General features: G+C 44.6%; 2 protein-coding genes across 2 annotated transcripts; both read right to left on the reverse strand.

Moving 5' to 3' along the window:
* Positions 1–2,896: 2,896 nt before the first annotated feature.
* On the reverse strand, positions 2,897–7,833 carry LOC125959239 (uncharacterized). The gene is made up of 3 exons (XM_049692051.1): positions 7,818–7,833; positions 6,658–7,746; positions 2,897–4,170 (listed from the first exon to the last, which is right to left on the reverse strand). Exons 1-3 carry the CDS (start codon positions 7,831–7,833, stop codon positions 2,897–2,899), a joined length of 2,379 nt encoding a protein of 792 aa, XP_049548008.1.
* Positions 7,834–10,190: 2,357 nt separating this feature from the next.
* LOC125959240 (acidic mammalian chitinase-like) lies at positions 10,191–11,421 on the reverse strand. The gene has a single exon (XM_049692052.1). The coding sequence runs from the start codon at positions 11,349–11,351 to the stop codon at positions 10,191–10,193; it is 1,161 nt and encodes a 386-aa protein (XP_049548009.1). The 5' UTR covers positions 11,352–11,421.

Consider the following 11,421-nt stretch of genomic DNA (forward strand, 5'->3'; position numbering starts at 1 on the left):
CGGTTCGTCGAATTTAAATCACTCTTAAGGGTCCACCCTCCTTGTTCGCAGCAACAGTTGATGCTGGTGCGAATGAACAGCTAGCGAAGGTCGAGTATGAGTGACTAGTCCAGATGAATCGCCCGAGCGCTTCTAATCGACGACACTAGATCATAAATCACGAGCACAAACACCAATAGCCCCATTGATTCGCAAGTGCTAATGGCCTGAGAGACGACTTCCTTCCTAATTGACCTACATCACCAACAAGCACCGTTCCGCAATCATTTAAGCCATCGACACGCTGACACTATTATCTCCCGTAGATTCGCACGCAATTTCGGTAGACACATTAGATAAATAGAAAATCGTTCTTCGTATCCTTAATGTAGATGTGCTGTGTTTAGCTGTATATGCACATAGAGGGATTGTGATTTATACGAGCACCTCATTAGACGTTAATGATGCAAGCGAATGTTATTAGATGTTTAGTAGTCACACAACCGGAATGGTGATTCTTGCATTAAATGGAATTCTATGCTGTTGTTATCTAGCGGGTACGAACAGTCGATCAGCGTTAAATGGTAAGCTATAAAGAAAGGGGCATTCGAACACAGGTAAGATGAAAAGAAAACGCATCAAAACACATATTTACCCGATACCATTTATTATCCTATTACCTTTTAACATAGTATGGAATATGGTTTATAAATTTTTAGTATTTTTGCAAATGTATGGAATGGAGCAGAAAAATATTAGAATGTTTCTATAACCAATGGAGGTTATGGAATCATAAACTGATCTAGCGTTATACAACGCATCTAAACACTAGTTGATTACACTCCTTGTCAACGTCCCAGGCACTGATTGACCTTCTTCAACAGAGGGTATTTATGCCCAAAGTTGCCATTGAAATCATCCATGTCCATGGTCCACATCATTACTCCACCAAGGTTTCGATTAACCGCATAGTTACACTTTTCACCAATGCTCTCGCTGTCATCGTAGCTCATCCACTCGTGAGCAGAACATGCGTACGGTACCTTCTGTATGTCATCCCGCATTTTTGACCAACCGTTTTGCAAGTTCTCAAGCACTTCGTAGTACGCAAGAATACCATTTTCTTTGGTGTACCGTCCCGCATCTCCTGCTCCTTTTGTTGCATCGCGCAGATAATAGTTACTTGAACAAGCAAGTTTGAATGTTTTGCCGTACGACGGAACACCCAGTATTAGCTTGTGGGCTGGAGCACCGTTACGACGCCAATACGAGACGCTATGGTCGATGTTCAGCTGTTTTTGGAATTCAGTCGTATCCTTGGGCCCGGTATACAACGGGGCATTGTGGCCAGTATAACCGTTCCCGTAATAATTATAATCGTACGTCATAAGGAGAATGTAATCTGCATGACGTGCGATACCGGGAATATCGTACGACTCCGACGCTTGTAATTCACTTGGAACAACGGCCACTGTTAAGATAAGCCCGGCGCTATGTAGTTCACTAGCCAACGCTGCTAGTAACTGAACGAAATTCGAACGGTCACCGCTACTCGGAACTTCCCAGTCTATATCAATTCCATCGAAACCATGCTCCTTACAGAATCTTCTCGCATTGATGGCAAACATTGATCGCAGACTGGAACTGGCAGCCAGAGCTCCGAAGTTTGACGAAGAATTCGCACCTCCAATGGAGGCTAGCGTTTTGAGCGATGGATTTACACGTTTCAACTCGTTGAAACTGCGAATATTACAAGCATTTACGTCGAGCCAGCGAACCGAACCACACTCATTGACACCGAAAAAGGCGTACAACAGATGATCGCATAGATTTGGATCGATGTCATTTATGGTGAACTCTCCTCGTCCCTCACGGTAGGCTGACCATGAGCTGACATAGGCGAAAACGTGTTCTGATAGCAAATAATAGTGCGCGTTAGCTTTCATTCTTTATTTCAAGACTTACTTCCTCCTCTAGACATTTCGAAGACAGCACAACAAGAGCACAGTCGCACATTGACGGTTTATGTTGAGTTCTGTCCAGTATTTATCGGAGAGCAGGATGAGGTCAACACGATAAGCAGTTAGATAAGATTCGGTGCTTGGGTATAAAATACTACGAATTGTGTTTGCAAGCTCATTTTTCCTGAAAGAGCTTATTTCCTAGAAGCTCTTCTAGGAAGTGTTACTAGGAACATTTTGATTCAATTATTGACAGCTGCATCCAAAGGTCGCACAGGACTAAGTTATCTGGTTTCTATTTGTTCGGTTTGATAAAAGTTTTTCGTAATGCGTTATGAGATAATACATCATAAAGCGTCCCAGGAATTTGACGCAGTCGCCTCCCTTATCGTAATCGTTTTAATACCATGTTTTCTCGAAATTTGATATGGATTCCGGAAAAAATCACCAATTTTCTCAAAAGCCTCGCTTCCCTCCCCCTTGTGCTATTGACGTCTCGTTTTCAAAATGCATAGAGAAAGCAGTAAGAATCGATTGGTGATCGTTTTGAAATAAGGGGAATAACCAAACGAAAAATTACCTCTTGGAATATGAGATATTCAATGTCGTTTATCTTTCCGAAAATAAGTTATTTACTTCAAATAACTTATTATTAATTATTTGCTTAATTGTTCAACGGGTAGACGTTGCTATTAGTTATTTTGAATCATTTTTACTACAAACCTCTGTACCTCTGCTCGAAATGTATTTCGTTTCGATAAAACTTAATGCCTCAAACACCGGCTAAGCAACTGATAACGTTTATTTTTTCGCATTCGAATCTCTACATGTTGTTACTATGCATAAAGATGTTTTGCAAACAAAATCTAATCGTACCCTCAGAAGAATTAAACTAAAGGTGGTTATAATTTCTTTAAAAAGCGCTCTGCAAAACTACGCTCTACAAATCTACGATTCTACGGTCGAGAATCCTCCGTAACCGACTGCATACGTTGATTAACCGCTTGCAACAGTGGATATTTACATCCCAAGGAACCGCGAAAATCATCCGTATCAATTGACCACATCACAATCCCTCCTAGATTATGTTCACTCACATACTTGCACTTGTTGGAAATACTCTCTTTGTCCTCATAACTCATCCACTGGTCACCAGAATATGCATACGGTACCATCTGCGTATCATCCTTGACTTTGATCCAACCGTTTTGCAAGTTCTCGAGCACTTCGTAGTACGCAAGGATACCAGCGTCTTTGGTGTACGGTCCTTCAACTCCTGGTCCAGCTGATGGAGCTTGCACCCCATGGCTTAATTCATTGGATAGTCGGAAGGTTTTCCCGAAAGCTGGAACCCCCAGTATCAGCTTATTGGCCGGAGCACCTTCGCGAAGCCAGTGCTGCACGCTGTGATCGATGTTCAGCTGTCGTTGGAATTCAGTCGTATCCGAAGGCCCGGCATACAACGGAGCATTGTGGCAAGTGTGATTTGGCCAGAAGCCGTTGTAATCGAACGCCATAAGAAAGATGTAATCTACATAACGTGCAATACAGTTAATATCGTACGAATCCGGCGCTCTTGACTCGATTGCACCAACGGCCACTGTTAAGATGAGTCCGGAGTCATGCAGTTCCCTTGCCAAAGCTGCCAGCAACTGAACGAAATTCCAACGATCACCTTCACTCGGATCGCGCCAGGCTAAATCGACTCCGTCAAAATCGTGGGCCTTACAGAATAGTCTCGCATTGACGGCAAAGGACGATCGCAAATTGGAATCGGCTGCCACTTGCAGGAATTTTTCTGATTCAAACGTCACTCCTCCAAAGGAGGCGAGCGTTTTGAGCGATGGATTGGCACTTTTCAACTGGTTGAACTGACGAATTGCACCCCGTCCTTTGCATTCCTCCAGGTCTGTCCAGGAATCTAAAAATATGACTTCGCCTTTCTCATCGATCCCGAAAAATGCGTAGATCAGATAATCGCATAAATTAGGATCGATGTCACTGATGTTGAATTTCCCCCGTCCTGTACGATACACTGCCCAAGATCCCAAATAGCTGACCACGAGTTTTTTCGACGACGACGACGAATAAGACGAAATAGCTTTGCCTTCACTGTTCCTCCTAATTTCAAGATCCTTCCAATTATTTGACTTGATTCGTGACATTTCGAAACCGGCACGACAACAGCTCAATAACATTTGTGCACAGGTATATATAGTATAGCAGCCGCCTATAACAAAAGTTTTATAAAGCGATAAGCGATAAGATTGCAAACCAAATTTTATCACGACCCTGCGTCTAAGCTGGCAGAATGTCTGACGATATGTTCAGAAACCACTCACAGCGTGGCCAGATGCGTTAGTTAGGCTCTTGAAGTGTCTTTGAGCTCGGCGATGTTATTTCGATGCTTCTGTAATTTAAGACGTGTACTGTGTGACTTATCCAATTCTGTGAGGCTACATGCAACAAACGTTTCCGTCTCAAGTCCACGAGACAATAGTAGTGCACATTCGAAGAATTCCTAGAATAACATAACCAGAAAGGTTCGTTGGTGATCGGTTTCGAGGGCCGAACTAAGGCCATGGTGTTCTAGGACATCTCTGCTTTTTGTGGGTGCTATGCCTTCGGTAAGGAGTCACCTCGCTTTTGGAAGACTTTTGGCGTCGCAAAGAATTTACCCAAAAAGAGGAGTTTTCTAATCAGATTCCCCTTTATTCGCAAATATCCTGCTCTTTTACACTCCGGATCGGTCGTTATCCCTCTTCAGAACACACATCCCATAACGACTCATTTCTCCTATAACTGAGCTCCTAATGCTACCGCCTGGAGTTATGACCCCGCGCAACAGCCCTTATGGAAATGTTGATGAGGTGTTAGTAATGTGTGTGTGTGTGCACATTTTGAATTTTTGTACATATTTTTTGTGGGACTCAATTGCACTTTCATTTTTCATGAAATTTCGAAAATTCGAAATGTACATGCCCCAGTATGCTTAAACCGGTTTTAGCTAAGCCCTGTAGGATAAAATTCTCATCAATTAAATTAATTAGCGCTGACAACGCTTTTCAAGCAACGTTCAGTAAAGAAGTTAAATGTTTACCCACAGATACTGATTGTTTACGTTCCAATGAACTTTAAAATGTTGCTACTATATTTAGAACTGTTTTAACCCTCCTTGGAGCACATAGATTGTCACTCGGGCCTCCGGGTACGCAATCCATGTGCATAGCATAGATTAGATGATTGTTACGCCGATTTTATCAATTTTACGACAGAAACAGATCATTAGAAGTTATTTAAGAGTCTAGCCAACTTCCTCTATTTCACAATCACAACAACATGCATTAAAAAATACACGGAGCCCAATATGACAAGCTCCCCCCCCCCCCCCACCCCCGGCTACCCCAAAAATCCCTAGCTGCCCCTACGAATTCTTCCTTCCATTCAACTTTCCTAGAAACGCTTTTCATAACTTCTTTTGGAATTTATTGGAGTGATTATGAAAAGTCTAGATATTGCTATCATTTCCTGGGAGCTGATGATAACAGCTCAACCAAGCGGTCGCTTAGGATTGCGTTATCTGGCACTTACTTATTGGAATTGATAAAAGTTGTTTGTAATGTTGAAACCTTGAAAGAATCAATCGTACACCTAAGCGGTCAGCAATTTGCCATAGTTTCCTGCCTTATCGAAATCGTTTCAATGGTATAACTAGTACCTGGATTCCGGAAAAAACACATTTTTTTCTGAAAACCCCCTCTCCTCCGCACCGATCCCCGAATGCTTAAACGTCGCTTACGCCTTAAACGATGTACCGGGAATAGCTTACTATATCAATCACCAATGTCCACCTGTGCTATTGCCGCCCTGTTTTCGAAATACATAGAGGAAGAAGAAGTAAGAATCGATTGGCGATAGTTTTGTAATAAGGGGAGTTACCATAAAAGTTACTACCTATTTTTCTATTAAGTTTCTAATAAGTAGTAATAAGTTATTACTATTTAAAAAAATAAGTTAACAAGTAGCGAAAACACTTACTCAACCTTGGTGCTTCAACCGACGAGCGGTCTTTGACGGAGGTAATTCCTACCCTCCCTCTCATCTCAGACATCCCCCCCCCCCCCCCCTTCGTCACGAGGATTTAGTGTTACCCGTCTACCCAAGCTCTGACGTTCGGGGGCATTTTTTAAATAAACAATTATTCATTATTAATTTAGGTGTTAAACGAGCAGACACTGTTGTTAGTCATTTCGAATCGCTTTTATTTAAATGTTATGTATCTCTGTCAAAACTAAAAAAATCATGCATCCCGTTTCCACATCGGCTGTAGCTGATAAATAGATGTAAGATGACAGCATTTGTTTGAAAGCATGGATTTACCCACAGATACCGCTTATTTACGTTCTAGTGAGCTATTACACGAGCCAAATATATTTGAAAATGTTTCCAAATCCAAAACCAATCGAATAAAGAGATGGATGTGACTAATTGTCCTGGATATATGTAGAATTATAAACTGATCTGACTCTACATCAAACTACAAGGAATCTCTTTTGTTATGTTTTGTTTTACGAACTCCGGATACTTTATTAACTCCGAATACTTTTATGACACAAATCGTGACCCTCTTTGACGCATCATTTGGGATTGATCACTCCCTCTCTGAAGGTCTCCTCTGGCCGTGATCTTCTGAGCTTATCTGCTCACATCAAAATACATGAACTCTGTGGGGGTTTCACAATCTCGTTGACCTTCTTCAACAGAGGGTATTTATACCCAAAGTTGCCATCGAAATCATCCATGTCAATGGTCCACATCATTACTCCACCAAGATTACGATTAACCACATAGTTACACTTATCAGCAATGCTCTCGCTGTCATCATAGCTCATCCACTGGTCACCAGAATATGCGTACGGTACCTTCTGTGTGGAATCCCGAGATCTGGTCCAACCGTTTTGCAAGTTCTCAAGCACTTCGTAGTACGCAAGGATCCCAGCTTCTTTGGTGTACCGTCCCGCATTTCCTGCTCCTATTGTTTTATCCCGCAGATCATGGTCACGTGTATTGGCAAGTTTGAATGTTTTGCCGTACGCCGGAACACCCAGTATCAGCTTGTGGGCTGGAGCACCGTTACGACGCCAATACGAGACGCTATGGTCGATGTTCAGCTGTTTTTGGAATTCACTCCTATCCGAGGGCCCGGCATACAACGGGGCATTGTGGCCAGTATAACCGTCCCCGTAATAATTATAATCGTACGTCATAAGGAGAATGTAATCTGCATGACGTGCGATACCGGGAATATCGTAGGACTCCGACGCTCGTGATTCACTTGGAACGACGGCCACTGTTAAGATAAGCCCGGCGCTATGTAGTTCACTAGCCAACGCTGCTAGTAACTGAACGAAATTCGAACGGTCACCGCTACTCGGAACTTCCCAGTCTATATCAATTCCATCGAAACCATGCTCCTTACAGAATCTTCTCGCATTGATGGCAAACGTTGATCGCAGACTGGCACTGGCAGCCACTTTTGAGAATGTTGACGAAGGAACTTTTGCGCCTCCAATGGAGGCTAGCGTTTTGAGCGACGGATTGGCACTTTTCAACTCGTTGAACTGACGAATATTACCATTATTTACGTCGAGCGAGCGATCCAATATTTCGACCGAGCCGCTTCCATCGATACCGAAAAATGCATAGATCAGGTAATCGCATAGGTTTGGAGCGATGTCATTTACGATGAATTTTCCTCGACCCTCACGGTAGGCTGCCCATGCTCCGAGATAGGCGAAAACGTTTTCTATCGTGGGGTGAAAACAAATAAATGTTTGTGTTAACTTTCACATAGCTTACACGCACGATCATACTTACTTCTTTCGTGACACATTTCGAAGACCGCACAACAAGAGCACAGGCGCACATTGACAGTTGCTATTGAGTTCTGTCCAGTATTTATAGTGCAGCGGAATGAGGTCAACGCGATAATCAGTTAGATAAGATTCGGTGCTTGGGTATAAAATACTACGAATTGTGTTTGCAAGCTCATTTTTCCTGAAAGAGCTTATTTCCTAGAAGCTCTTCTAGGAAGTGTTACTAGGAACATTTTGATTCAATTATTGACAGCTGCATCCAAAGGTCGCACAGGACTAAGTTATCTGGTTTCTATTTGTTCGGCTTGATAAAAGTTTTTCGTAATGCGTTATGAGATAATACATCATAAAGCGTCCCAGGAATTTGACGCAGTCGCCTCCCTTATCGTAATCGTTTTAATACCATGTTTTCTCGAAATTTGATATGGATTCCGGAAAAAATCACCGATTTTCTCGAAAGCCTCGCTTCCCTCCCCCTTGTGCTATTGACGTCTCGTTTTCAAAATGCATAGAGAAAGCAGTAAGAATCGATTGGTGATCGTTTTGAAATAAGGGGAATAACCAAACGAAAAATTACCTCTTGGAACATGAGATATACAGTGTCATCTATGTTTTCCAAAAATAAGTTATTTATTTCAAATACTACTCGTACTACTCAGCCCCACCTTGTGGAACAAGACATACGACAATGTTCTGGCGGTAGCGCAACCGGTACAAACACAGAAACTCGCCTTTGCGGACGACTTGGTGGTGATGGCGGTTGCCGAGAAGCCCCATCTGGCAGCTAAGAGGGTGGAGGAGGAGGTGCGCCGCATTCAGAACTGGATGGGGCAGCAGTCGCTGAAGCTTGCCCCATCGAAAACGGAGGCAATCGTCATCAGCCGAGCGAAGAAGGGCAACCAGCACGCAATGCTCAACGTCGGTGCGAGCACAGTGAGGACTGATACGACTCTCAAGTATCTCGGCGTAGTGATTCATGATCACCTCAGATCACGATCATTCATGATGCTATCGAGAAAGCAGCTCCGGTGACCAGAGCTCTGAGGGGTGCGATCATGAAGCACCATGGCGGTCCTACCAGCGGCAAGAAAAAGCTGATAACCACAGCTGCTCTATCCAGCAAAAGGCACGCTGCTCTGACCTGAGCGGAAGTAGCCTTGGCTGCCCCTGCCAACTGTCGGTTACTGGCGCGAGCGCTAGGTTTGGCAGCGCGCGGAGTTGCGAGCACGTTCTGTTCGGTATCCGTGGAGGTGGCAATTTCGCTGGCTGGGATGGTGCCCATCGACCTGCTTCTGCAAAAGGATGTCCGGTGCATTCGGAGGGTAGACGCGGGAGCAACAGCGGCGGACAGGAGCCGAGAACCGGCGCAGACGATACTCCTGTGGCAACGGATATGGACTGCGGTTCAAGGGGCCAGTCGCTATATCAGATGGACGCATAGCATCCTTCCAGAAGTGGAACCATGGGTGACCCGTGGGCATGGCTCGATGGATTTCCATCTGGCCCCGGTTATTCTCGGGACACAATTTCTTCCGGGAGTACTTGCATGTCAAAGGGCTTGCCATGTCCCCGGATTGCCCCCCTTGTCTGGCCGAGCATCGAGCAGGAGTAGCTGAGACAGCAGAGCATATACTGGTTGACTGCCCGCGGTTCATCGACATCCGTAGGAAGCTACTCGGGCACGGCGGCCATCTTCCAGTAACTGCCGCTAACCTAGGAGAGGAGCGTATGCCTGGTCAAGAGCTGGCGCGTTTGTCATGGTATGCCCTGACAGGCGTGTACGCAAGGGCGTAAGGCAGCTGCGACGGCAGCAACAAATCAGGGTGTTGCGTCCCCCAGAGCGACAGCGGTGCTGTGATCTACAGCAGCATCGCAAGGCGGCACGGGCGCGCCTTAAGCGAAGGAGAAAAAGAAGGACGATGAAGGGAGTAGGAGCGGAGCAGTCCGGCTATTGCTAGATGATACGGGGGCAAATCGTGCCAGAAACAGGGAGGCAGAGCTAGTCAAGAACTGGATAGCGGCAGGAAAATAACAGGCAGAGCCTAGATACGGACAAGGGCCAACGCAGAGACCCGCGTCCCTCCTCAATAGGCCTTCACGGGGCTCTAGCAGCCACCAGGTGCTAGCAATGCCAGCCTATTAAGGCTAACCTTAATGCGATGACCGACGACGAACATAGATCTGCAAGTTAATAAATTGTTAGTCTTAATATATTTGACCGATAACGTTTATTTCTTTGCATTCGAATGGTTTACATGTTGTTACTATTCATAAAGATGTTTCGCATATAAAATATAATCATACCCTCAGAAGAATTAAACTTAATGGGGTTATAATTTCTTGAAAGAGCCCAGTGCTACACAAAACTACGATTCTACGGTCGAGAATCCTCCGTAAGTGACTGCAGACATTGATTAACCGTCAGCAACAGTGGATATTTACACCCCAAGGAACCGCGAAAATCATCCGTGTCAATTGAGTAAATCATTATCCCTCCTAGATTATGTTCACCTACATACTTGCACTTATTAGCAATACTCTCTTTGTCCTCATAACTCATCCACTGGTCACCAGAATATGCATACGGTACCTTTTGCTTATCATCCTTGACTTTGATCCAACCGTTTTGCAAGTTCTCGAGCACTTCGTAATACGCAAGGAAACCGGCTTCTTTGGTGTACGGTCCTGCATCTCCTGCCTCGTCCGATGGAGCCCGCACCCCATAGCCAAATGCATTGGTAAGTCGGAAGGATCTCCCGTACGCCGGAACACCCAGTATCAGCTTATGAGATGAAGCACCTTCGCGAAGCCAGTGCTGCACGCTATGGTCGATGTTCAGCTTTTGTTGGGATTCAGTCGTATCCGAAGGCCCGACATACAACGGAGCATTGTGGCCAGTGTAACTGTCCCACGAGCCGTTGTAATCGTACGTCGTAAGGAGGATGTAATCTACATGACGTGCGATACAGTTAATATCGTACGAATCCGACGTTCTTATCTCGTTTGCACCGACGGCCACTGTTAAGATAAGCCCGGCACCATGTAGTTCGGTCGCCAACGCGCGCAGCAACTTAACGAAATTCAAACGATTATCTTCCTTCGGATAATGCCAGGCTATATCGACTCCGTCAAATCCGTGGGCCATACAGAATCTTCTCGCATTCAGGGCAAAGGACGATCGCAGATTGGAATCGGCTGCCACTTTCGAGAAGGTTGACGATTGAACTTTGTCTCCTCCAATGGAGGCTAGTGTTTTGAGCGATGGATTGACACGTTTCAACTCGTTGAACTGACGAATGTTACCTCTTCCGCCTTCATCTTCCAGGTCGATTGAGGGATCCAAAAATGTCACCGAACCACACTCATTGACACCGAAAAAGGCGTACAACAGATAATCGCATAGCTTAGAATCGATGTCACTGATGTTGAATTTCCCGCGTCCTGAACGTTTGGCTGCCCTTGAGCAGACATAAGCAAAAATTGGTATTTTCGATGATGACGAATAAGACAAAATAGTTTTGCCTCCACTTTCCATCCTTGTTACAAGATTCTTCCAATAACTTGACGTGTTTCGTCCACTATATATTTCGAAGCCAGCAAATCAA

This window comes from Anopheles darlingi, chromosome 2 (genome assembly GCF_943734745.1).
Source record: "Anopheles darlingi chromosome 2, idAnoDarlMG_H_01, whole genome shotgun sequence".
Lineage (NCBI taxonomy): Eukaryota > Metazoa > Arthropoda > Insecta > Diptera > Culicidae > Anopheles > Anopheles darlingi.